The sequence below is a fragment of the Rhinoderma darwinii genome, chromosome 1 (assembly GCF_050947455.1).
Source record: "Rhinoderma darwinii isolate aRhiDar2 chromosome 1, aRhiDar2.hap1, whole genome shotgun sequence".
Taxonomy (NCBI): domain Eukaryota; kingdom Metazoa; phylum Chordata; class Amphibia; order Anura; family Rhinodermatidae; genus Rhinoderma; species Rhinoderma darwinii.
In genome coordinates, this window is record NC_134687.1 from 659,703,316 (window position 1) to 659,730,772 (window position 27,457).

General features: G+C 45.3%; 1 protein-coding gene across 1 annotated transcript in view; it reads left to right on the plus strand.

Moving 5' to 3' along the window:
- LOC142664471 (uncharacterized) overlaps positions 1-26,911 on the plus strand; it is a 30,064-nt gene extending 3,153 nt beyond the window's left edge. The window contains exons 2-8 of the mRNA XM_075843552.1: positions 10,130-10,293; positions 11,136-11,309; positions 11,394-11,517; positions 14,414-14,511; positions 14,678-14,786; positions 24,503-26,014; positions 26,219-26,911. Of these exons, the coding sequence (XP_075699667.1) occupies positions 10,216-10,293; positions 11,136-11,309; positions 11,394-11,517; positions 14,414-14,511; positions 14,678-14,786; positions 24,503-26,014; positions 26,219-26,637 (2,514 nt within the window). The 5' untranslated portion in view covers positions 10,130-10,215 and the 3' untranslated portion in view covers positions 26,638-26,911. The remainder of the gene's footprint in view (positions 1-10,129; positions 10,294-11,135; positions 11,310-11,393; positions 11,518-14,413; positions 14,512-14,677; positions 14,787-24,502; positions 26,015-26,218) is intronic.
- Positions 26,912-27,457: the final 546 nt, after the last annotated feature.

The following is a 27,457-nucleotide window of genomic DNA, read 5'->3' on the forward strand; positions in this document are numbered from 1 at the left end:
CCCTCACACCGCGCAATCACCGGAAATATAAAACCCCTCACCACGCAATCACCGGAAATATAAAACCCTCCACACCTCGCAATCACCGGAAATATAAAACCCCTACACCGCGCAATCACCGGAAATATAACCCCTCACACCACGCAATCACCGGAAATATAAAACCCCTCACACGCGCAATCACCGGAAATATAAAACCCCTCACACTGCGCAATCACCGGAAATAACCCCTCACACCGCGCAATCACCGGAAATATAAAACCCCCCCACACCGCGCAATCACCGGAAATATAAAACCCCTCACACCGCGCAATCACCGGAAATATATACCCCTCACACCGCGCAATCACCGGAAATATAAAACCCCTCACACCGCGCAATCACCGGAAATATAAACCCCTCACACTGCGCAATCACCGGAAATATAAACCCCCTCACACCGCGCAATCACCGGAAATATAAACCCCCTCACACCGCGCAATCACCGGAAATATAAACCCCTCACACACCGCGCAATCACCGGAAATATAAAACCCCTCACACCGCGCAATCACCGGAAATATAACCCCCCCCCCCCACACCGCGCAATCACCGGAAATATAAACCCCTCACACCGCGCAATCACCGGAAATATAAACCCCCCCCCCACACCGCGCAATCACCGGAAATATAAACCCCCCCCACACCGCGCAATCACCGGAAATATAAACCCCTCACACCGCGCAATCACCGGAAATATAAACCCCTCACACCGCGCAATCACCGGAAATATAAACCCCTCACACCGCACAATCACCGGAAATATAAACCCCCTCACACCGCGCAATCACCGGAAATATAAACCCCCCCCCACACCGCGCAATCACCGGAAATATAAAACCCCCCACACCGCGCAATCACCGAAATATAAAACCCCTCACACCGCGCAATCACCGGAAATATAAACCCCTCACACCGCGCAATCACCGGAAATATAAAACCCCTCACACCGCGCAATCACCGGAAATATAAACCCCCCCACACCGCGCAATCACCGGAAATATAAAACCCCCCACACCGCACAATCACCGGAAATATAAACCCCCCACACCGCGCAATCACCGGAAATATAAACCCCTCACACCGCGCAATCACCGGAAATATAAACCCCTCACACCGCGCAATCACCGGAAATATAAACCCCCCCCACACCGCGCAATCACCGGAAATATAAAACCAGTCACACCGCGCAATCACCGGAAATATAACCCCCCCCACACCGCGCAATCACCGGAAATATAAAACCCCTCACACCGCGCAATCACCGGAAATATAAACCCCCCCCCTCACGCGCAATCACCGGAAATATAAAACCCCCCACACCGCGCAATCACCGGAAATATAAACCCCCCACACCGCGCAATCACCGGAAATATAAACCCTCACACCGCGCAATCACCGGAAATATAAAACCCCTCACACCGCGCAATCACCGGAAATATAAAACCCTCCACACCGCGCAATCACCGGGAATATAAACCCCTCACACCGCACAATCACCGGAAATATAAACCCCCCCACACCGCGCAATCACCGGAAATATAACACCCCCCACACCGCGCAATCACCGGAAATATAAACCCCTCACACCACGCAATCACCGGAAATATAAACCCCCCCCACACCGCGCAATCACCGGAAATATAAACCCCTCACACCGCGCAATCACCGGAAATATAAAACCCCTCACACCGCGCAGTCACCGGAAATATAAAAACCCCTCACACCGCGCAATCACCGTAATTATAAACCCCTCACACCGCGCAATCACCGGAAATATAAACCCCTCACACCGCGCAATCACCGGAAATATAAACCCCCCCACACCGCGCAATCACCGGAAATATAAACCCCTCACACCGCGCAATCACCGGAAATATAAAACCCCTCACACCGCGCAGTCACCGGAAATATAAAACCCCCCACACCGCGCAATCACCGGAAATATAAAACCCCTCACACCGCGCAATCACCGGAAATATAAACCCCCCCACACCGCGCAATCACCGGAAATATAAACCCCTCACACCGCGCAATCACCGTAAATATAAACCCCTCACACCGCGCAATCACCGGAAATATAAACCCCCCCACACCGCGCAATCACCGGAAATATAAACCCCCCCACACCGCGCAATCACCGGAAATATAAAACCCCCCACACCGCGCAATCACCGGAAATATAAAACCCCTCACACCGCGCAATCACCGGAAATATAAACCCCCCCACACCGCGCAATCACCGGAAATATAAAACCCCTCACACCGCGCAATCACCGGAAATATAAAACCCCTCACACCGCACAATCACCGGAAATATAAAACCCCTCACACCGCGCAATCACCGGAAATATAAAACCTCTCACACCGCGCAATCACCGGAAATATAAAACCCCTCACCACGCAATCACCGGAAATATAAAACCCTCCACACCTCGCAATCACCGGAAATATAAAACCCTCCACACCTCGCAATCACCGGAAATATAAAACCCCTCACACCGCGCAATCACCGGAAATATAAACTCCTCACACCGCGCAATCACCGGAAATATAAACCCCCCCCCCACACCGCGCAATCACCGGAAATATAAACCCCCCCCCCCCACACCGCGCAATCACCGGAAATATAAAGCCCCTCACACCGCACAATCACCGGAAATATAAAGCCCCTCACACCGCGCAATCACCGGAAATATAAAACCCCTCACACCGCGCAATCACCGGAATATAAACCCCCTCACACCGCGCAATCACCGGAAATATAACCCCCCCCCTCACACCGCGCAATCACCGGAAATGTAAACCCCTCACACCGCGCAATCACCGGAAATATAAAACCCCTCACACCGCGCAATCACCGGAAATATAAACCCCTCACACCGCGCAATCACCGGAAATATAAACCCCCCACACCGTCCAATCACCGGACATATAAACCCCTCACACCGCGCAATCACCGGAAATATAAACCCCTCACACCGCGCAATCACCGGAAATATAAACCCCCCCACACCGCGCAATCACCGGAAATATAAACCCCCTCACACCGCACAATCACCGGAAATATAAACCCCTCACACCGCGCAATCACCGGAAATATAAAACCCCTCACACCGCGCAATCACCGGAAATATAAACCCCTCACACCGCGCAATCACCGGAAATATAAACCCCCCCACACCGCGCAATCACCGGACATATAAACCGCGCAATCACCGGAAATATAAACCCCTCACACCGCGCAATCACCGGAAATATAAACCCTCACACCGCGCAATCACCGGAAATATAAACCCCTCACACCGCGCAATCACCGGAAATATAAACCCCCCCCCCCTCACACCGCGCAATCACCGGAAATATAAAACCCCTTACACCGCGCAATCACCGGAAATATAAAACCCCTCACACCGCGCAATCGCCGGAAATATAACCCCCCACACCGCGCAATCACCGGAAATATAAACCCCCCACACCGCGCAATCACCGGAAATATAAAACCCCCCACACCGCGCAATCACCGGGAATATAAACCCCTCACACCGCGCAATCACCGGAAATATGGAAATATAAACCCCCCACACCGCGCAATCACCGGAAATATAAACCCCTAACACCGCGCAATCACCGGAAATATAAAACCCCTCACACCGCGCAATCACCGGAAATATAAAACCCCTCACACCGCGCAATCACCGGAAATATAAACCCCTCACACCGCGCAATCACCGGAAATATAAACCCCCTCACACCGCGCAATCACCGGAAATATAAACCCCCCCTCACACCACGCAATCACTGGAAATATAAAAACCCACACACCGCCGCAATCACCGGAAATATAAACCCCTCACACCGCGCAATCACTGGAAATATAAACCCCCCCACACCCGCAATCACCGGAAATATAAAACCCCTCACACCGCGCAATCACCGGAAATATAACCCCCTCACACCGCGCAATCACCGGAAATATAAACCCCCTCACACCGCGCAATCACCGGAAATATAAAACCCCCCACACCGCGCAATCACCGGAAATATAAACCCCCCCACACCGCACAATCACCGGAAATATAAACCCCTCACACCGCGCAATCACCGGAAATATAAACCCCCCCCACACCGCGCAATCACCGGAAATATAAAACCCCTCACACCGCGCAATCACTGGAAATATAAAACCCCCTCACACCGCGCAATCACCTGAAATATAAACCCCCCCCACACCGCGCAATCACCGGAAATATAAAACCCCTCACACCGCGCAATCACCAGAAATATAAAACCCCTCACACCGCGCAATCACCGGAAATATAAACCCCCCCACACCGCGCAATCACCGGAAATATAAAACCCCTCACACCGCGCAATCACTGGAAATATAAAACCCCTCACACCGCGCAATCACCGGAAATATAAACCCCTCACACCGCGCAATCACCGGAAATATAAAACCCCTCACACCGCGCAATCACCGGAAATATAAAACCCCTCACACCGCGCAATCACTGGAAATATAAAAACCCCCACACCGCGCAATCACCGGAAATATAAACCCCCTCACACCGCGTAATCACCGGAAATATAAACCCCCTCACACCGCGCAATCACCGGAAATATAAACCCCCCCCACACCGCGCAATCACCGGAAATATAAAACCCCTCACACCGCGCAATCACCGGAAATATAAAACCCCTCACACCGCGCAATCACCGGAAATATAAACCCCTCACACCGCGCAATCACCGGAAATATAAACCCCTCACACCGCGCAATCACCGGAAATATAAACCCCTCACACCGCGCAATCACCGGAAATATAAACCCCTCACACCGCGCAATCACCGGAAATATAAATCCCCTCACACCACGCAATCACCGGAAATATAAACCCCTCACACCGCGCAATCACCGGAAATATAAACCCCTCACACCGCGCAATCACCGGAAATATAAACCCCCCACACCGCGCAATCACCGGAAATATAACCCCCCCACACCGCGCAATCACCGGAAATATAAAATGTCTCACACCGCACAATCACCGGAAATATAAACCCCCCCCACACACCGCGCAATCACCGGAAATATAAACCCCCCCACACCACGCAATCACCGGAAATATAAACCCCCTCACACCGCTCAATCACCGGAAATATAAAATGTCTCACACCGCACAATCACCGGAAATATAAACCCCCCCCCCCCCCCACACCGCGCAATCACCGGAAATTTAAACCCCCCCACACCACGCAATCACCGGAAATATAAACCCCCTCACACCGCTCAATCACCGGAAATATAAAATGTCTCACACCGCGCAATCACTGGAAATATAAACCCCCCCCACACCGCGCAATCACCGGAAATATAAAACCCCTCACACCGCGCAATCACTGGAAATATAAAACCCCTCACACCGCGCAATCACCGGAAATATAAACCCCCCCCACACCGCGCAATCACCGGAAATATAAAACCCCTCACACCGCGCAATCACTGGAAATATAAAACCCCCTCACACCGCGCAATCACCGGAAATATAAACCCCTCACACCGCGCAATCACCGGAAATATAAAACCCCTCACACCGCGCAATCACCGGAAATATAAAACCCCTCACACCGCGCAATCACTGGAAATATAAAAACCCCCACACCGCGCAATCACTGGAAATATAAACCCCTCACACCGCGTAATCACCGGAAATATAAAAACCCCTCACACCGCGCAATCACCGGAAATATAAACCCCCCCCACACCGCGCAATCACCGGAAATATAAAACCCCTCACACCGCGCAATCACCGGAAATATAAAACCCCTCACACCGCGCAATCACCGGAAATATAAACCCCTCACACCACGCAATCACCGGAAATATAAACCCCTCACACCGCGCAATCACCGGAAATATAAACCCCTCACACCGCGCAATCACCGGAAATATAAACCCCTCACACGCGCAATCACCGGAAATATAAATCCCCTCACACCACGCAATCACCGGAAATATAAACCCCTCACACCGCGCAATCACCGGAAATATAAACCCCTCACACCGCGCAATCACCGGAAATATAAACCCCCACACCGCGCAATCACCGGAAATATAAACCCCCCCACACCGCGCAATCACCGGAAATATAAAATGTCTCACACCGCACAATCACCGGAAATATAAACCCCCCCCACACACCGCGCAATCACCGGAAATATAAACCCCCCCACACCACGCAATCACCGGAAATATAAACCCCCTCACACCGCTCAATCACCGGAAATATAAAATGTCTCACACCGCACAATCACCGGAAATATAACCCCCCCCCCCCACACCGCGCAATCACCGGAAATTTAAACCCCCCCCACACACGCAATCACCGGAAATATAAACCCCCTCACACCGCTCAATCACCGGAAATATAAAATGTCTCACAATACGGCGACGCAGAACTGTTTTATTGTTTGAACAACTCAGTTTTTTCCTTGTAGAAGATAAATATAGAAATTTGGTGTCGTAATCGTATTGACCCGGAGAATAAAGTAAACGAGTCATTTTACCGCATGGTGAACGCCACAAAAACGAAACAAAAAAACAACAGGTATCACTGCTTTTTCCGCTATTCCAGCCCACAATTGTTTTTTCTCTTTCCCAGTACATTATAGGGAGCATCGGACAAGTGATGATCTCCACCGGATAGGTCATCAGTATATGATTGTGGGGGTCTGACACCCGGACCCCGCACCGATCATCCGCTCCGGCTGCCTCCGGGCACCAGACGTCTATGCTGAAAGCAGATGCTCTGGTCACGGATATGTGGGAGATTAGAGCAGAGATGTATGGAGGGGACAGGTTATGGACTGGAGATAACGTGTGGGTAGGTATCGGGAGATTAGGGCAGAGATTTATGGAGGGAACACGTTGTGGACAGGAGATTATGTGTGGGTAAGTATCGGGAGATTACGTCTGGGTATGTATCGGGAGGTTAGGGCAGAGATGTGTGGAGGGGAGATTACATGTGGGTAGGTATCGGGAGATTAGGGCACAGATGTATGGAGGGGACATGTTGTGGACTGGAGATTACGTCTGGGTAGGTATCGGGAGATTAGGGCAGAGTTTTATAGAGGGGACAGGTAGTAGACAGGATATTACATGTGGCTAGGTATCGGCAGATTAGGGCACAGATGTTTGGAGGGGACAGGATGTTGACAAGCGTTGCATGTCATTTTTAATATTTTTAACTTAATTTAGTAGGTAATGGGTGGTAAGTGACTGCAGAAGTGGAATGAGGGGAGAGGTAGATTTACCCCTGCAGCAGAGTTGAGAATGGGTAGGAGGGATGCAATAGTGTTAGATGGAAAGCCACAGAGGAGGATGGTGGAGTAGTCTAGACGGTAGATGATGAGTGTATATGTACTACCATTTATGTCTGCTCGAGGGTGAGGAAAGACTGACTTCTAGAGGGTTTATGAGGTGGAGGCAGCAAGAAGTGGGAAGCGCTTGGCTGTGCCTTTTGAAATTAAGGATTATCCATATGCAGCGACCTGTGAGACGAGGAAAGGTGTGGAGCCATTAACTGTGATTGATAGTTCTGGTGAGGGGAGTGAGTGAAATGGGGTAAAGATGATTCAGTTTGCTCCATGTTGATCTCTAGGTAGCGGGAGGTGAAGGAGAAGATAACTGTTATACACTCTAGATAGCATGGAGGGAACATCAAGACCAGAGCGGTAAATTTGACCAAAAGTTTAGATGGAGAAGACTAAGGGTCATAGGACACTAACAGACAGAGGGTGGGACGACGAGGTGGTGTGCTAGTGTGAGATATTAATGTTTATTTGGTAAGGTATGAGGAGATCCAGGAGAGGGCCAAGTCTGTGATGTCAAGGGAATAGAGAATTTGTATCAGGAGGGTGTGGTCTACTGTGTCGTAGGTGGTGGACAGGTCTAGAAGGAGGAGCACAGAGTAATGAAGAAGCAGAGGAAATGTCTAGAAGGAGGAGCACAGAATAATGTAGAAGCAGAGGACAGGTTTAGATTGAGGAGCACAGAGTACTGTAGAAGGTGGAGGACATGTCTAGAAGGAGGAGCACAGAATAATGTAGAAGCAGAGGACAGGTCTAGAAGGAGGAGCACAGAGTAATGTAGAAGCAGAGGACAGGTCTAGAAGGAGGAGCACAGAGTAATGTAGAAGCAGAGGACAGATCTAGAAGGAGGAGCACAGAGTAATGTAGAAGCAGAGGACCGATCTAGAAGGAGGAGCACAGAGTAATGTAGAAGCAGAGGACAGGTCTAGAAGGAGGAGCACAGAGTAATGTAGAAGCAGAGGACAGATCTAGAAGGAGCACAGAGTAATGTAGAAGCAGAGGACAGGTTTAGAAGGAGGAGCACAGAGTAATGTATAAGGCGGAGGACAGGTCTAGAAGGAGGAGCACAGAGTAATGTAGAAGCAGAGGACCGATCTAGAAGGAGGAGCGCAGAGGACAGGTCTAGAAGGAGGAGCACAGAGTAATGTAGAAGCAGAGGACAGATCTAGAAGGAGGAGCACAGAGTAATGTAGAAGCAGAGGACAGGTCTAGTAGGAGCACAGAGTAATGTATAAGGCGGAGGACAGGTCTAGAAGGAGGAGCACAGAGTAATGTAGAAGCAGAGGACAGGTCTAGAAGGAGGAGCACAGAGTAATGTAGAAGCAGAGGACGGGTCTAGAAGGAGAAGCACAGAGTAATGTAGAAGCAGAGGACGGGTCTAGAAGGAGGAGCATAGAGTAATGTAGAAGCAGAGGACAGGTCTAGAAGGAGGAGCACAGAGTAATGTAGAAGCAGAGGACAGGTTTAGAAGGAGGAGCACAGAGTAATGTAGAAGCAGAGGACAGGTCTAGAAGGAGGAGCACAGAGTAATGTAGAAGCAGAGGACAGGTCTAGAAGGAGGAGCACAGAGTAATGTAGAAGCAGAGGACAGGTCTAGAAGGAGGAGGACAGAGTAATGTAGAAGGTGGAGGACGGGTCTAGAAGGAGGAGCACAGAGTAATGTAGAAGCAGAGGACGGGTCTAGAAGGAGGAGCACAGAGTAATGTAGAAGCAGAGGACGGGTCTAGAAGGAGGAGCACAAAGTAATGTAGAAGCAGAGGACAGGTCTAGAAGGAGGAGCACAGAGTAATGTAGAAGGACAGGTCTAGAAGGAGGAGCACAGAGTAATGTAGAAGGCAGAGGACAGGTCTAGAAGGAGGAGCACAGAGTAATGTAGAAGGAGGACAGGTCTAGAAGGAGGAGCACAGAGTAATGTAGAAGGCGGAGGACAGGTCTAGAAGGAGGAGCACAGAGTAATGTAGAAGGAGAAGGACAGGTCTAGAAGGAGGAGCACAGAGTAATGTAGAAGGCGGAGGACAGGTCACACTTTACAGAAGTCTCCTAAGTGATAAGATAATGCAGAGATCCTGCACACACCGCACAATACATGCTTCTTCCTCACACTTCACTGCGGGGACTTTCCATACGTACACACTGGTCAGCTGGGACCTTCCGTACATACACACATGACGGCCGCGACCTACCATTCGAACACACTGGGCGGCTGGTTTCCATGAACCGTGGTTAGTTTCTGTCATTCAGATGTGAACAAAGTTACTATCCGGTAAAACAATCTACAAGGAAGAGGGGAATACAGTAATAAATACGAATTGTAGATGTCTCTGAAGATCCAGGATCTCAGGGGTAACTTCCAATATCTGTAAAAACTTATATTAGGGGTGTATTAATTCATAAAGGACATCTGTCACATTGACCACCAGTCTGATCTGTTGGCAGCATATTATATAGCAGGAGGACCTGAGCAGATTGTGTCTCTCCATTCACTTCTATAGGAGTTACAGGAACCACCTAACAAGGCCACCCAGAGGTGGAGCCGCATCTATCAGACATTTCTGGCATATCTTGTGGAGAAATGTCCGTGTTGGGAATACCCCTTTATTCCATGTGGTGACGGCTCTGAGAAGATGTTTCTCTCAATGATGAATAAGTGAGGTTCTGTATGTCACACATGATGTTGTCCCCTGTATGATTCCCATCTTCTCCTTTCTTCATAAAGACGTCTGCAGTACTAGATCCTCCAGATCCTCCAGTTTTCTCATCTTCTCCTCCACAACGTTCCTTCTCCTGAGTGACCCACCAAGGATGGACAAGGACAGGAATGAGATGAGCAGAAGAATATTAGACTTCACCTTGGAGATCATCTACCTGTTGAGCGGAGAGGTAAACTTTTCTACATTATAGAACAAGTCACACATAGGGAAGGGACAGTACATAATAGGAAGTAATAGGAAGAATCCAGTGTCCTGTATAACAGCGTCCAGACCTTCCAAGTGACGTCAAGAAGCCACCAGCAGAAAAGCTGAAGATCAGCCACCAATATGGTCAGTTATGTGTCATGTCACCAATGCAGCAATAGTAATGTTGTAGAGCAATCAGAATGACAAGGAATCAGGAGGATCAGGATGACATCTATATAGAAACATAGAAGATGACGGCAGGAGGAGAGCACATGGTCCATCTAGTCCCCCCAATATTATTTCCTTTTTAGTTTTGTCCTCGTTCTATTTTCTCAATGTCTTTTTGTAGGTGAGGTCTCCAGTATTACAGATGTGGGGTCACTAGAGCTCTATACAGCGGGGTCACAATCTCCCTCTCTCTACTGAGGGAGGAATACTGTGTTCAGTTCTCTAAGGCTATGTTCACACTGAGTATTTTGCCGAGTTTTTTGACGCGGAAACCGCGTCGCAAAAACGGCCCGAAAATGCCTCCCATTGATTTCAATGGGAGGCGTCGGCGTCTTTTTCCCGCAAGCAGTAAAACTGCCTATCTTCGGGCAGTTCCGCCTCTGACATTCCATTGACTTCAATGGGAGGCAGAGAGAGCGTATTTCGCGGTGTTTTATGCCTGCGGCGCTCAATGGCCGCGGGCGAAAAACTCAGCGAAAATCGGCGTGCAGGGAGAGGTAAATCTGCTTCAAACTTCCAAACGGAATTTTGAGGCAGATATTCCTCCTGCAAAGTACTCTGTGTGAACATAGCCTAAGTGTCTCTCTCCATACACAGGAGTACACAATAGTGAAGAAGACATCGGGTGACTGTACGACTCCCATCATCCAGGAGTCAGGAGGATGGAGCAGTAGTCAGAGCCCCATCACAGAGCCTCCCCCTCACTCCCGGATACATGAGAAGAAGATCTTAGAACTGATCTACAAGATGACTGAGCTGCTGACTGGAGAGGTGACACTGCTGGGAATGCTGGGAAATTCTACAGTAACCGCACTGGAGGTGTCTGGGTGATGACTGTATCATTGTATGTGTCAGGTTCCTATAAGGTGTCAGGATGTCACTGTCTATCTCTCCATGGAGGAGTGGGAGTATCTAGAAGGACACAAGGATCTGTACGAGGAGGTCATGATGGAGGACTACCGGCCGCGCACATCACAGGGTGAGAAGAGACAGAGATATATATATATATATATATATATATATATTGGCCATTACTGGGGGCACAGGCTGGACTGGCGGCCATATTGAAGTCTTAATATCGTCATGTTCAGTACATATACACGTGTGTACAATGACGTGTAATGTAGGAGCTCCACAATTTCGTCTCTTTTCACATCACGTTAGAGCCTTATGTTTCCTGTATATGTCCAATAAATCCAGAGCGCTCCATTCACCAGACAGATTTTGTCTTTGCCACAAATGAAGCCCAGAGCAGCACACTGTACGAGCGCAGTAAAGCGAGGTGCACCGTCCTCGGCTTCATGTGTGTAATGTTCATGCTCTCATTCCCGCCGGACTCCTCTCCCGGACTTCTCTCAGTAACGTGTAACTTCTTTTGCTGAAACGGAGGGTTTGGACGTGGGCAGGTTTGGAACACTAAACTCCATCTACATAACGAGATGCTGGGGGTTCAGTGGCTGCAAACCTACTGACAGGTTCCCTTCTATATGCTGCCAGGAATCCTAGAGAAATCCTGTGAGTCCTGCATCCCCCGCCCACTCAGAATGATTGACAGGTTTTCCTTTGTGGTTCTGCTGATACAATCTGAGGATGTGACAGACGTTTCTTGGGGGCCGATGCCTGAGCTCCAAACACACGATCCTTGCTTTACCTCCTGTCCGTGCAGAACATGTAAGGAGCAATGATGGAAGGGGTTAATATCAGCCCCCCACAGACATTGAGATTAGCTGCTGGAGATCTGTGATGTGGGGGCCATTACTTTACACATTTGTGGGGAGGAACAACACAATCATATTCTGTGACATGCCGCTCATCTGTAGTGCGGAGGATGGGCAGTCGTACCAGGTGTATGTTACTGCCGGTCATCACTCTCCACCAGTGTGCTAAGCTGGTCATACACATTAGATGTATGTCGCCCGGACCTGCTGACTTTCTAATGTATATGGCGACCTCCCAACTCTCCCCGGAGGTCAGATGTCGGGAGAGAGAAGGATCGGGCTGTGGAATTTCAACATTCCGGATCCTTTTGTTAGTAGATAAGTCACTATCAGAGGAGTTTGGCATCGACTTTCCCCTATTGAAGACACATACACACCCGACCGAGCGTTCATGTACATGGAGGAGGGAGGAACGCTGGTTCACCTGACATCTAGAGTGTATGACCGGCTTTAGACTAGTAGATCACAAACGAAGAACTTCTGCAGGTCTCCGATAATGGCTGAAAATCATTTAAGAAAAAATAGTGTCCTCAAGACTCATATAAAGGGATTAGTAAAGGGTAGAGACTAAAAACTAACTTTAATAATCACCATTTAAGAAGGTTTATATAGACTAATGAAACAGACCGAAAACAAGAGAAGTTACCGATCGTTACAACCTTCCCATACATTCTGTGTTATATAGTTACTAAGGAGGAAAAAAGTCACAAGTCCATCAAGTCCGACCTATAATCCGACCGTGTCGATCCAGAGGAAGATAAAACCCCCCATGAGGAGGATGACAATTGTCTCATTAGGGAAAAACTCCTCCCCCGACTCCAAATCTGGAAATCACAATAAATCCCCGGATCACCGTCCCATCTCCAGAATCTAGTACCATAACTTGTAATATTAAAGAGAACCTCCGGTTATACTGACATTATATAGGAAACTATTATACTGCCGGAGTGCCGATAATCGTCTTTCTACATGACGTGTATTATCATCGGCACACTCCGGCAGTATAATAGTTTTCTATATAATGTCAGTATAACCGTGTATACACTGCGGAACTTCGGACCGGATTTTCTGTGTGGAGATTCCGCAGCATTTTCACAAGAGATATTGACATGTTGTAGATTGAGAATCTGCACCGCACTTCTTTTCTGCGTGTTTTTTCCGCTGCTTGTGGATGATATTTGTTGAAATCTCATCCTCATTGCTGCTGCTGTAACACGCTGCAGATTTTCCCGCAATGAAATACTTTGTAGAAAATCTACAGCTTATCCGCCCCGTGTGCACATGCCCTTAAAGTGGCATGTCCGATTTTAGAAATGATCCTCTCTTAAATAGGCTGTAGATTCCACTCCTGGAGCAGTCCCTGGCATCACTGTCCCTGTCCATATATGGACTGAGACTTCAGGGGCTCCCTCTAGGAACACAATTCCCGGACAAAAATGATAGCAATAGTCTGGCAAGGGATTCCGCTCCTAGAGGGAGCTTCAGTGGCGCTGTTTACAGGGGAGGTGGCGTTGTCTACAGGGGTGTGTGGCACATTCTACAGGGGGGTTAAGGTGCTATCTGCTGGGGTTTGGCATCTAAGTTTGATGAAACTAAGGGGGAGATGTTCTTGCACTTGTGGAGAGAGCCGGCAGACATGAAAGTGCAGCGCTGCACACACTAAATTCTGTTCCATACTGCCAACGTTTATATATGTGCCAACTGCCCGGGGCATCAGCAGTTGGAACGTATATAGCCGTATGGCTGTCGTGAAGGGGTTAATAATAATGTATAGACAATATTGCCTACAGAGGTGTACACAGGCTGTAAGAGGCTAATAATCAGGTAACTCCCAGACAGTGTTTTTTTGGTTGTAGGGAACTCTCGATATAGAGGCGCCCTGTGTCCCGCCACTTTCATGTGTATCCACAGGACACAGATACAGTTAAATACTATGGCGGAGCAGGGAGCCATTAGCGTCCCGCCGTTCACTCTGGTAGGTCACAGTCTACTTTAGGTCTGCGGCTTACAAGGTGCAAGAACATCGGCACCGGTAGTGAGGACCTCAACATTGTAATCTCGGCTCTGATCAGTAAACCTAGAAGTGTAGAGAGAAGTGTCTGATATATAGACAGATATACAGTAGTCATGTATTCAGTCACTGTGTGTTTCCTACAGATGGATCGAGTAGGAGAAATCCACCAGAGAGATGTCCCAGTCCTCTGTATTCCCAGGACTCTCCACAGGAAAATCACAATGTCCCAGAGAATCATCAGGTAGATGAAGCTGAGCCCTATACCACATCTATATAGGGGGGTGTGGAGCTTTATGGTCCTGCGGTCATAGATGGGGTCATAGATTTTGGTGGTTTCTTATGTTGATCTGTTAGATTCTTCGCACTCTCTGCTGTATTGTACTGAATTGTTACATATGTGAAATCAGGGGGAAGATCTGACTAATAATAAAGCGGAGGATGAAGAAGAGCGGGTGAGGGGCGATCACCCGTGTAAGAGTGAAGTGGAGGAGGAAATTCCAGGAGGTGTTACCAGAGGTCAGTAATAATGAATTTAGAAAGTGAATTGGGAGTTTTTTTTTTAGTTAAACAGTTAGTGTGTAGGTGATTAAACATTGTTCTAATTTTTTACATTTTTTCACGAGTCAGGAAATATTATAAATTAGATTTTAATTTATAAAATTTCCCAGTACTGGTCACTAGATGGAGCAATTCCCAAAATTGCAGCATTGGCATGTGGTAAAGCAACCCCATTGCTTTATGCTGCAAAATTTGAGAAAACACACTCGCTCTAGTGAGCTCTCAGAATCCCCCCTCACTTATCCTGGCTAGTGCCGGGAGAAAGGAGGGGATTGAATGTTCAAACCTCCTACACTGTGTGTCGCCATTTTTTGAGCTAATACACAGTGTAGTAGCCTTGCATACAGTAGTAATCACACAGTAAAACACTTACATACACAGAAATAACTTACCTGCTCCTGCTGCCGCCGGTCCGTCCGCTCCTAGTGCTTGCTTCTAATCACATGACCGGAAGTAGTCAGTAGTGCTGGGAAGATTGGGAGCGCGCCTGAGGTGTGCTGGGAAGATTGGGAGCGCGCCTGAGGTGTGCTGGGAAGATTGGGAGCGCGCCTGATGTGTGCTGGGAAGATTGGGAGCGCGCCTGAGGTGAGCTGGGAAGATTGGGAGCGCGCCTGAGGTGAGCTGGGAAGATTGGGAGCGCGCCTGAGGTGTGCTGGGAAGATTGGGAGCGCGCCTGCGGTGTGCTGGCAAGATTGGGAGCGCGCCTGAGGTGTGCTGGGAAGTTTGGGAGCGCGCCTGAGGTGTGCTGGGAAGATTGGGAGCGCGCCTGAGGTGTGCTGGGAAGATTGGGAGCGCGCCTGAGGTGTGCTGGGAAGATTGGGAGCGCGCCTGAGGTGTGCTGGGAAGATTGGGAGCGCGCCTGAGGTGAGCTGGGAAGATTGGGAGCGCGCCTGAGGTGTGCTGGGAAGATTGGGAGCGCGCCTGAGGTGAGCTGGGAAGATTGGGAGCGCGCCTGCGGTGTGCTGGGAAGGATTGGGAGCGCGCCTGAGGTGAGCTGGGAAGATTGGGAGCGCGCCTGCGGTGTGCTGGCAAGATTGGGAGCGCGCCTGCGGTGTGCTGGCAAGATTGGGAGCGCGCCTGCGGTGTGCTGGCAAGATTGGGAGCGTGCCTGAGGTGTGCTGGCAAGATTGGGAGCGCGCCTGAGGTGTGCTGGGAAGATTGGGAGCGTGCCTGAGGTGTGCTGGGAAGATTGGGAGCGCGCCTGAGGTGTGCTGGGAAGATTGGGAGCGCGCCTGAGGTGTGCTGGGAAGATTGGGAGCGCGCCTGAGGTGTGCTGGGAAGATTGGGAGCGCGCCTGAGGTGTGCTGGGAAGATTGGGAGCGCGCCTGAGGTGTGCTGGGAAGATTGGGAGCGCGCCTGAGGTGTGCTGGGAAGATTGGGAGCGCGCCTGAGGTGTGCTGGGAAGATTGGTTGTGCAGGACACAGCCCCTGCTATCCAGGGGGTTTAAAAGTGCAGGGCAGCAGAAAAATCTTACAAGGCTTATAAGTTTAGCAATTTCTCACATTTTCAAAAAAAAAATCAAAAGCCTGTGTTTTTTTAGGGACCAGTTCAATTCTGAAGTGGCTTTGAGGGGGCCTATATATTAGAAACCCCCATAAATCACCCCATTTAAAATCTGCACCCCTAAAAGTATTCAAAACAGCAGGTTTTTAACCATTTAGGCGTTTCACAGGAATGACAGCAAAGTGAAGGTGACATTTCAAAATTGTATTTGGTTTTTAAATTACATTTTAATGCTTTTTTTGGATTTTGGGGCTTTCTTTTTATTAGATTATATTTTAGGCACTATGTCAGGTTTAAAGAGGTCTTGTGGTGCCAAAACATAGGAAAACCCCAAAAATACACCATTTTGGAAACTACACCTCACAAGAAATTAAGACATTAGATTTTATTAGAATTGGGCAGTGAAAATGAAAAATATTTTTTCTTCCTTATAAGACGTAGTTTTAGCTCAAATTGTTTTCATTTCCACAAGGAATAAAAGGAGAAAAAGAACCTCAACGTTCGTAAAGCAATTTCTCCCGAGTACGACAACACCCCATATGTGCTCATAAACTGCTGTTTGGGCAGACTGTAGGGCTTAGAAAGGAAGGTGCGCCATTTGGATTTTGGAATGTAGATTTTGCTGGATTGGTTTCTTGGCGCCATGTCATATTTGCAGAGCCCCTGTAGTACCAGTACAGTGGAAGCCCCCCAAAAGTGACTCCATTTGGGATACTACACCCCTTGAGGAATTCATCTAGGGGTATAGTGAGAATTTTGACCCCAAAGGTTATTTTTGCTGAATTAATTAGTATTAAGATTGTAGTTTTAGATCAGTTTTTGGAGCGTGGATTTTGCTTGGTAGTGCCATTTTTGGGACTTTTTCTCCTTTGTAATTTGGAAAATTTTGCAGGAAAAGTGTTGCCCTGGTATAATACGGGCGCCCTCGCTACCGGCAGATGTACTATGGCCCTCCCCTTCCTGGTCCTCCAATACTAGATCCTTGATAACCACTTCTAGAAACTGAAGGAAAGTTCCCCTCTGGCCTGCACATCACAATGTTTTTTCAGCACCGCCTTACTAGTGCCATAACTTCTTGTTTTTTCTATTCACGTAACCGTATCAGGGCCTTTTTGTGCGGGACGATCTGTAGTTTTTATTGGTTCCAATTTCTGGGAGGCTAGGGACCAAAAAACTATTTTCCTTATTTTTCTTTACGGTGGTTGCTGTACAGTATAAATGACGTTAACTTTATTTGGCGGGTCAGTACGTTTACGGCGTTACAAAAGTGATACAGTTTTTTATGTTTTGCTACAGGAAGGAATGTTCCTCCACATCAAGCTGTTTTTTACTCTACGCATTTCTAGAGCCATAACTTTTTTTATTTTTCGGTTGTTAGAGATGTGTGAGGGCTTGTTTTTTGCAGGACAAGATGTAGATTTTATTGGTACCATTTTCGGTCACATGCAACTTTTTGATCACTTTATTAAAAATTTTTGCCCGAGGAAAATTATCAAAAACATTATGGAATCTTTTGTTTTGGTTTTTTTCCAGCATTCGCCGTGCAGCCATAAATGACATGTTAACTTTATTCTGCGGGGTCGATACAATTACGGCAATACCAACGGTATATATAGTTTTTTTAAGTATTCCAGCTTACGGCAATACCAACGGTATATATAGTTTTTTTAAGTATTCCAGCTTTTGCACAATAAAATCACTTTCTAAAAAGAAACAAAAAAAAAAAACCATTTGTTTTCTGCGCCGCCATATTCTAAGATCCATAACTTTTTTTATTTTTGCGTCGACAAAGCTGTGTCAGGGCATTTTTTTTGCAGGACTGGCTGTCATTTATATTGGTTCTATTTTGGTGTAAATATCAGTTTTTCGTCAATATTTAGGAGGAGATGTGACTTACAAACAACGATCCTGGTATTATATTTTTCATATTGTTTTGTTTTTTTTGTGCGTTCACCGTGTGGGATAAATTACATAATAGTTTTATAATTTGGGTATAGTTTTTGTTAAACAGTTAGTGTATAAATGATTAAACATTGTTCTAAGTTTTTTTAATTTTTTCACGAGTCAGGAAATATAAATTAGATTCTAATTTATAACATTTCCCAGTGCTGGTCACTAGATGGAGCAATTCCCAAAATTGCAGCATTGGCATGTGGTAAAGCAACCACATTGCTTTATGCTGCAAAATTTGATAAGACACACTCGCTCTATCGTCCTCAAACAATCCCCCCTCCTTTATCCTGGCTAGTGCCAGGAGAAAGGAGGGGATTGAATGTTCAAACCTCCTACACTGTGTGTCGCCATTTTTTGAGCGAATACACAGTGTAGTAGGCTTGCATACAGTAGTAATCACACACTGAAAAACACGTACATACACAGAAATAACTTACCTGCTCCTGCCGCCGCCGCTCCCTCCGGTCCGTCCGCTCCATCTGCTCCCTCCGCTCCTAGTTCTTGCATCAGAACACATGTCCGGAAGCCGCGACCGGAAGTAGTAATCTTACTGTCCGGCCGCGGCTTCCGGTCCACAAGAAAATGGCGCCGGATGTTGCTCGGCCGAAGACCTTCCATTTGGACTGTGTAGGAGCGGCGCATGCGCCGTTCCCACACAGACGGCGTACAGCATAGTGAATGGAACGGCTCCCGTTCGCATTCACTATGGGGCTGTATGTGCCGTATTCCATGTCTGTATGTGTCGTTAATCAACACATACAGAGATGAAAAAAAAAATGGCAGCCCCCATAGACAAGAAAAAGTTAGAAAAAAAAAAAAAAAGTAAAACACAAACACACAAATAAAACATTTTTTAATAAAACACTAAAAGGAAATTGATATAAAAAAAATAAAATTTGCGACACCCTTCCTGTACACAGCTGGGGTCGGAAAACATTCGGACCCCAGCTGTTTAACCCTTTGATTACCGCGGTCCGTAACCGCGGCATGATCAAAGGGAATTCCCCTCTTTGATTGCATCACCGGGATTCCGGTGATGCGATCAAACACCGGGGAATCCCTCTGCAGTCAGCCCTGGGGACCTACAAAGGACCCCAGGGCTGTCTGTTCTGTTTGCCTGCTGTTCGGGCACACTATGTGCTGCCCGATCAGCAGCCTGTGTCATAGTGACACAGTGTAATGTATTTGCGTACAGGAGTATGCTAATACATTAAAAATAAAAGTTACAAATAAAGTTATCCCTTGATGGGATTAAAAAAAAAAAGTAACAAAACAAATAAAAGAAGTCCCAAAAAGAGGCTTTATTTTGCATCAAATACATTTTATTGCCCCCTACACTAAATAAAAACAGAAAACCTACACATATTGGGTATCTACACGACCGTAATAACCTGAAGAATTAATCTAATGGGTTATTTAGCGTGAAACGTGAAGGGGATAAAAAAGAAACAAAACTATTCCGAGAATAGCTTTTTCCTATATTCACGCCGTAAAAAAAATTATTTTTACCCCCAAACTGTGGGGAAAAAAAAAATACTATTTCTCTCGCAAAAAACAAGGCCTCATACAGCCACGTCAATGAAAAAATAAAAAAGTTATGGCTGCTGAAACGCAGAGAGGCAAAAACAGAAAAATTGAGCTTGTCATTAAGGTCTTTTCAGGCCCGGTCATTAAGGGGTTAAAGATGTGGTTTTTATATTGGATTAAAACAAACAGATCCATGATTATTAGAACCTATTTTAACCAGTTGCTGACTGCCCATAGATTATAAATGTCCTGGTGGTCCACACCTATCTCTGCAGGGACGTTTTAAAACATCCTGCTGAGTTTCCTCCTCTCCGACTCTCCCACTCCATCCCAGTTAAATATATCACTTGTTTTATTACACAACGTCGAAGCCCTATATGTTCTGAGAAAAACAAGACCAAATAAATATAGGTTGGCAGAGGAACAGAACAACAATTTTCTATTAAATTGTCACATGACTAAAATTTCAATGAGGCCACTTCATTTCATTAGGTTCACATTATCAGTACTTGATAGGACCCTCTTTCCCCTTAGAACAGCCTGAATTCTTAGTGGAATGATATTACTATGTACTGGAAACCTTTATTACAGATTCTGATTGATAACTTCACTCTGTCTATTCCACTGCATCCCACAGATGTTCTATAAAATTGAGATCCGGTGACTGTTAAGCCATTCGGACTTGCAGACCTCATTATCATGTCCGTGAATTCAGCCTTAGATTTGTGATTTGTCTCATGACACATTATCTTGTTAAATGTAGACTGCGGGCAATATTAGACTGTCTGTAACAATATTAAGTTAAGATTGTGTATGCCTCATTAGTATTTAACCCCAGGGTGCACGAGGACGCAACTGTACGTCCATGCGGCCAGTGTCTTAAGGCACAGGGACGTACAGTTACTGCGAAGTTCCCGGTTCACAATGTCGGCGACAGTGTGCAACGGGAACCGGGAGGCCAGCTGTCCCTGACAGCTGACACTCCACTGTATGCCGATCAGCGGCTTATTTCCACTGATATCGGCAGTTAACCCCTTGATTGCAGTGATTGATTGCAATCACCGTATTCAGGGGTTTCTAGCTCATCGGCAGACCTCACGATGAAATCGTGAGGTTTGCAGATGGCTAGCATGACGATCGGAGGCCAAGTAATGGCCTCCGTGTCTGCCATGTACGGAAGCCAATCAGGATCAGCCTCCTGATAAACTTCCTGTCAGAGTGACAGGACGTCACTGCCGTACGCGATTCACACTGTCGATGTCAGTGTCTGTGACAGTGTGCATCGGGAATCGGGAGGTCAGCTGTCCCTGACAGCCGACACTCCACTAGTTGCCGATCAGCGGCTCATTGCCGCTGATTTCGGCAATTAACCCGTTACATGCGGGGCTCGATTGCGATCCCCGCATGTACAGGGTTTGTAGCACATCAGCAGCCCCCATGCAATTGTTGGGGCTGCTGATGCTTGTGATGGCACCCGGGGGCCAGACAACTGTCCCCGGGTCTGCCATCTATGCAAGCCTATGAGGATCAGCCTCTGGCTAGTCCTCATAGACTTAGGGTATGTTCACACGACAGCGTCCATAACGGCTGAAATTACGGGGATGTTTTCAGGAGAAAACATCCCCGTAATTTCAGTCGTAACGGCATGTGCAGGTGCTTGAAGGCCGCGTCCATTACGGACTTAATTGGCGCTGCTTTTCATTGGAGTCAGTGGAATAACTGCTCCAATTACGTCCCAAGAAGTGACAGGACACTTCTTTGGCGCGGGCGTGTATTTACGCGCTGTCTTTTGACAGCGACGCGTAAATATACGCCTCGTGTGAACAGACAAACGTCAGCCCATTGCTTTCAATGGGCAGATGTTTGCCAACGCTATTGAGGCGCATTTTCGTACATAATTCGGGGGTTAAAACGCCCGAATTACATCCGTAAATAGTGTGTGTGAACATACCCTAACTGTCAGAGTGACTGTGACGTCCCACTGACAGTTGGAATACGTTACACTACCTAGGTAGTGTAATGTAGTCTAGCAGCGATCAGAGCTGCAGGTAAAAAAAAGAAAGTGTAAAAAATAAAAAAAAAAAGTCAATAAAAATGGTTTACAAAAGTGTAAAAATAAAAGATTTTTTTTTCCTATAATAAGTCTCTTTATTATAGGAAAAAAATTAAACCGTTAAAAAACAGTACACATATTTGGTATCACCACGTTCGTAACGACCCAATCTGTAACACTATAATGTTATTTTTACCGCACGGTGAACGCCGCAAAAAAAACAAACATAAAACTTTGCCAGAATCACTATTTTTTGGTCACCACCCCTCCTAAAATATAGAATAAAAAGTTATCAAAAAGTCGCATGTACCCGAAAATAGTACCAATAAAAACTACAACCCGTCCCGCAAAAAACAAGCCCTTACACAGCTTTTTTGACTGAAAAATAAAAAAGTTACGGCTCTCAGAATATGGTGATACAGAAAATAAATTTTATAAAGAAGTGATTTTATTGTGCAAACGCTGCAAAACATAAAAAAAATCTATATACATATGGTATCGCCGTAATCGTACCGACCCGCAGAATAAAGTACAATTGTCGTGTATAGCGCATTGTGAACGCCGTAAGAAATAAAGAATTTAAAACGCCAAAATCACTGTTTTTGGCCACTAAAGCTCTAAATAAAATGTAATAAGTGATCAAAAATTTGCATATACTAAAAAATGGTAGCAATAAAAACTACAGCTCGTCCTGCCAAAAATAAGCCCTCAAACCGCTCAATTCATGGAAAAATAAAAAAGTTATGGCATTTGGAAGGCGGGGAGTGAAAAACTAAAATGGAAAAGCAAAAAAGGATCAGTCCTGCAAAGGTTAATTAATTTCTATTAAAAAAATAAATTACCACCACATGTGGGGTATTGTCACACTCGGGAGAGATTGCGCTACAAATTTAGGGCGACTTTTTCTCCTTTATGCCTTGTGAAGATGAAAAAATTAAACATTTTAGTGGACAAAAATGTTTATATTCATTTTCAAGGCCTAATTCTACTAAATTCTGCAAAAGACCTGTGTGGTATAAATGCTTACTATACCCCTAGAGAAATTCCTTGAGGGGTCTAGTTTCCAAAATGGGGTCACTTTTGGGGGGTTTCCACTATTTTGTTCCCTCCAGGGGGTTGCAATCGCGACATGGCACTGAAAATCAATCCAGCAAAATCTGTGCTCCAAAATCCAAATGGCGCTCCCTCCCTTCTGAGCGCTGCCGTGGGTCCAAACAGTCGTTTATTACCACATATGGGGTATTTCCGTAATCGGGAGAAGATGCTTTACAAATGTTGGGTTGAATTTTCTTCTTTATTCCTTGTAAATATTAAAAATGTCTGTTATTTCAGAAAAAAAGTAGATTTTCATTTTCACAGACTAACTACAATAAATATATCAAAATACCTGTGGGGTCAAAGTGCCTACTATACCCCTAGATAAATTCCCTGAGGGGTCTAGTTTCCAAAATGGGGTCACTTTTGGGGAGTTTCCACTGTTTTGGCACCACAAGACCTCTTCAAACTCGACATGGTGCCTAAAATATAATCTAAATATAAGCAGGCCCCAAAATCCACTAGGTGCTTCTTTGCTTCTGAGGCCGGTGTTTCTGTCCATTAGGGCCACATGTGGGATATTCCTAAAAACTGCAGGACCTGGGCAATAAATATTGAGTTGCATTTCTCTGGTAAAACCTTCTGTGTTACACAATTTTTTTTTATTACAAATAAATTTCGGCAAAAAAAGGAGAAATTTGTACATTTCCCCTCTACTTTGCTTTATTTCCTGTGAAATGCCTAAAGGGTTAAAATACTTTCTGAATGCTGTTTTGAATACTTTGAGGGGTGCAGTTTTTAAAATGGGGTAATTTATTGGGGTATTCTAATATATAAGGCCCTCAAAACCACTTCAGAACTGAACTGGCCCCTATAAAAACAGCCTTTTGAAATTTTCTTGAAAATGTGAGAAATTGCTGCTAAAGTTCTAAGCCTTGTAACGACCTAGAAAAATAAAACGATGTAAATATAAAGTACACATATGGGAAATGGTAACTAGTGACTATTTTGTGTGGTATTACGATCGGTTTTACAAGCAGATACATTTAAATTTAGAAAAATGCACATTTTTGCAAATTTTCTCTACATTTTGGTGTTTTTCACGAATAAATATTGAATTTATCGACCAAATTTTTCCACTATCATAAAGTAAAATATGTCACGAGTAAACAATCTCAGAATCGCTTGGATAGGTAAAAGCATTCTGGAGTTATTACTACATAAAGTGACACATGTCAGATTTGAAAAAATCGGCTGTGCCACAAGGCCAAAACAGGCTGCGTCCTAAAGGGGATATGTTAGCAGAAAACAGGCTTCATTGTCAGACAAGGTTCTGCTTTTCAAAAAAGAAAACTTTAGTAAGTCAAGCTTTGTGTAATAAATTAATAGTGGAGGACTGAGTGGATTTATTTTAAAGTGTTATACAAAGCGTTATAAGGCTGGAATGGAGACAAAAGGCTTAGCTTAAACTTCTCCCTGCTTGATCCACTTCTGACTTTGGCTCAAAACACTACATGTGTGTTTCCAGCCTAAAACGAATGTTATAAATTTTCAACTTTTCTATTGTGAAACAAAATCACAATTTTTTTTTAATCCTAACAGAAAATCCCAGTAAGAACTCTGAGGGAAACTTCACGTTATTGCTAAATGATAAAGTAGAAGATGAAGATATGATGCAGCAGTCTTCAGGAGAAAACCTTGTTAGACATGAGAGAAGTCACACAGGAGAGAAGCCGTATTCATGTCCAGAATGTGGGAAATGTTTTATAAATAAATCAAGTCTAGTTACACATGAGAGAAGTCACACAGGAGAGAAGCCGTATTCATGTCCAGAATGTGGGAAATGTTTTACAGATAAATCAAATCTTATTAGACATAAGAGAAGTCACACAGGAGAGAAGCCGTATTCATGTTCAGAATGTGGGAAATGTTTTACAGATATATCAGGTCTTATTAGACATAAGAGAAGTCACACAGGAGAGAAGCCGTATTTATGTTCAGAATGTGGGAAATGTTTTACATGTAAAACAAGTCTTATTGTACATAAGAGAAGTCACACAGGAGAGAAGCCGTATTCATGTTCAGAATGTGGGAAATGTTTTACATATAAACCAAATCTTGTTACACATGAGAGAAGTCACACAGGAGAGAAGCCGTATTCATGTTCAGAATGTGGGAAATGTTTTACATGTAAACCAAGTCTTATTGTACATAAGAGAAGACACACAGGAGAGAAGCCTTATTCATGTTCAGAATGTGGGAAAAGTTTTACATATAAATCAAATCTTGTTACACATGAGAGAAGTCACACAGGAGAAAAGCCGTATTCATGTTCAGAATGTGGGAAATGTTTTACAAATAAATCAAGTCTAGTTACACATGAGAGAAGTCACACAGGAGAAAAGCCGTATTCATGTTCAGAATGTGGGAAATGTTTTACAAATAAATCATATCTAGTTACACATGAGAGAAGTCACACAGGAGAGAAGCCGTATTCATGTTCAGAATGTGGGAAATGTTTTACAAATAAATCATATCTAGTTACACATGAGAGAAGTCACACAGGGGAGAAGCCGTATTCATGTTCAAAATGTGGGAAATGTTTTACAGATATATCAAGTCTAGCTACACATGAGAGAAGTCACACAGGAGAGAAGCCGTATTCATGTTCAAAATGTGGGAAATGTTTTACAGATATATCAAGTCTAGCTACACATGAGAGAAGTCACACAGGAGAGAAGCCGTATTCATGTTCAGAATGTGGGAAATGTTTTACACGAAAATCACATCTTGTTATACATGAGAGAATTCACACAGGAGAGAGGCCGTATTCATGTTCAGAATGTGGGAAATGTTTTACAGATATAGCAGGTCTTATTAGACATAAGAGAAGTCACACAGGAGAGAAGCCGTATTCATGTTCAGAATGTGGGAAAGGTTTTATATGTAAACCAAGTCTTATTGTACATAAGAGAAGTCACACAGGAGAGAAGCCTTATTCATGTTCAGAATGTGGGAAATGTTTTACATATAAATCAAATCTTGTTACACATGAGAGAAGTCACACAGGAGAGAAGCCGTATTCATGTTCAGAATGTGGGAAATGTTTTACAAATAAATCAAGTCTAGTTACACATGAGAGAAGCCGTATTCATGTTCAGAATGTGGGAAATGTTTTACAAATAAATCAAGTCTAGTTACACATGAGAGAAGCCGTATTCATGTTCAGAATGTGGGAAATGTTTTACAAATAAATCAAGTCTAGTTACACATGAGAGAAGCCGTATTCATGTTCAGAATGTGGGAAATGTTTTACACGAAAATCACATCTTGTTATACATGAGAGAATTCACACAGGAGAGAGGCCGTATTCATGTTCAGAATGTGGGAAATGTTTTACAGATATAGCAGGTCTTTTTAGACATAAGAGAAGTCACACAGGAGAGAAGCCGTATTCATGTTCAGAATGTGGGAAAGGTTTTATATGTAAACCAAGTCTTATTGTACATAAGAGAAGTCACACAGGAGAGAAGCCTTATTCATGTTCAGAATGTGGGAAATGTTTTACATATAAATCAAATCTTGTTACACATGAGAGAAGTCACACAGGAGAGAAGCCGTATTCATGTTCAGAATGTGGGAAATGTTTTACAAATAAATCAAGTCTAGTTACACATGAGAGAAGCCGTATTCATGTTCAGAATGTGGGAAATGTTTTACAAATAAATCAAGTCTAGTTACACATGAGAGAAGCCGTATTCATGTTCAGAATGTGGGAAATGTTTTACAAATAAATCAAGTCTAGTTACACATGAGAGAAGCCGTATTCATGTTCAGAATGTGGGAAATGTTTCACATGTAAACCAAGTCTTATTGTACATGAGAGAAGTCACACAGGAGAGAAGCCTTATTCATGTTCAGAATGTGGGAAATGTTTTACACATAAATCAAGTCTTAAAGGGAATGTGTTGCCAGCAAAACATTTTTTATTTTAGTTAAACATTCAGTGTGTAGGTGATTAAACATTGTTCTAATTTATTTATTTTTTTTCACGAGTCAGGAAATATTATAAATTGGATTCAATTTATAATATTTCCCAGCACTGGTCACTAGATGGGGCAATTCCCAAAATTGCAGCATTGCATGTGGTAAAGCAACCACGTTGCTTTATGCTGCAAAATTGGGAAAAAATCCCTCGCTCTAGTGAGCCCTAAGAATCCCCCCCTCCTTTATCCTGGCTAGTGCCGGGAGAAACGAGGGGTTTGAACGGATTAACCTCCTACACAGTGTGTCGCCATTTTTTGAGCTAACACACAGTGTAGAAGGTTAACATACACTAGTAAAACACACTGAAACACGAACATACATAGAAATCACTTACCTGCACCAGTCGCCGCCGCTCCCTCCGGTCCGTCCGCTCCGTCTGCTGCCGCTGCTCCATGTGCACAAGTCCGGAAGCTGCGACCGGAAGTAGTAATCTTACTGTCCGGCCGCGACTTCCGGTCCACAGGAAAATGGCGCGCATTTCAAATTGGACTGTGTGGGAGCGGCGCATGC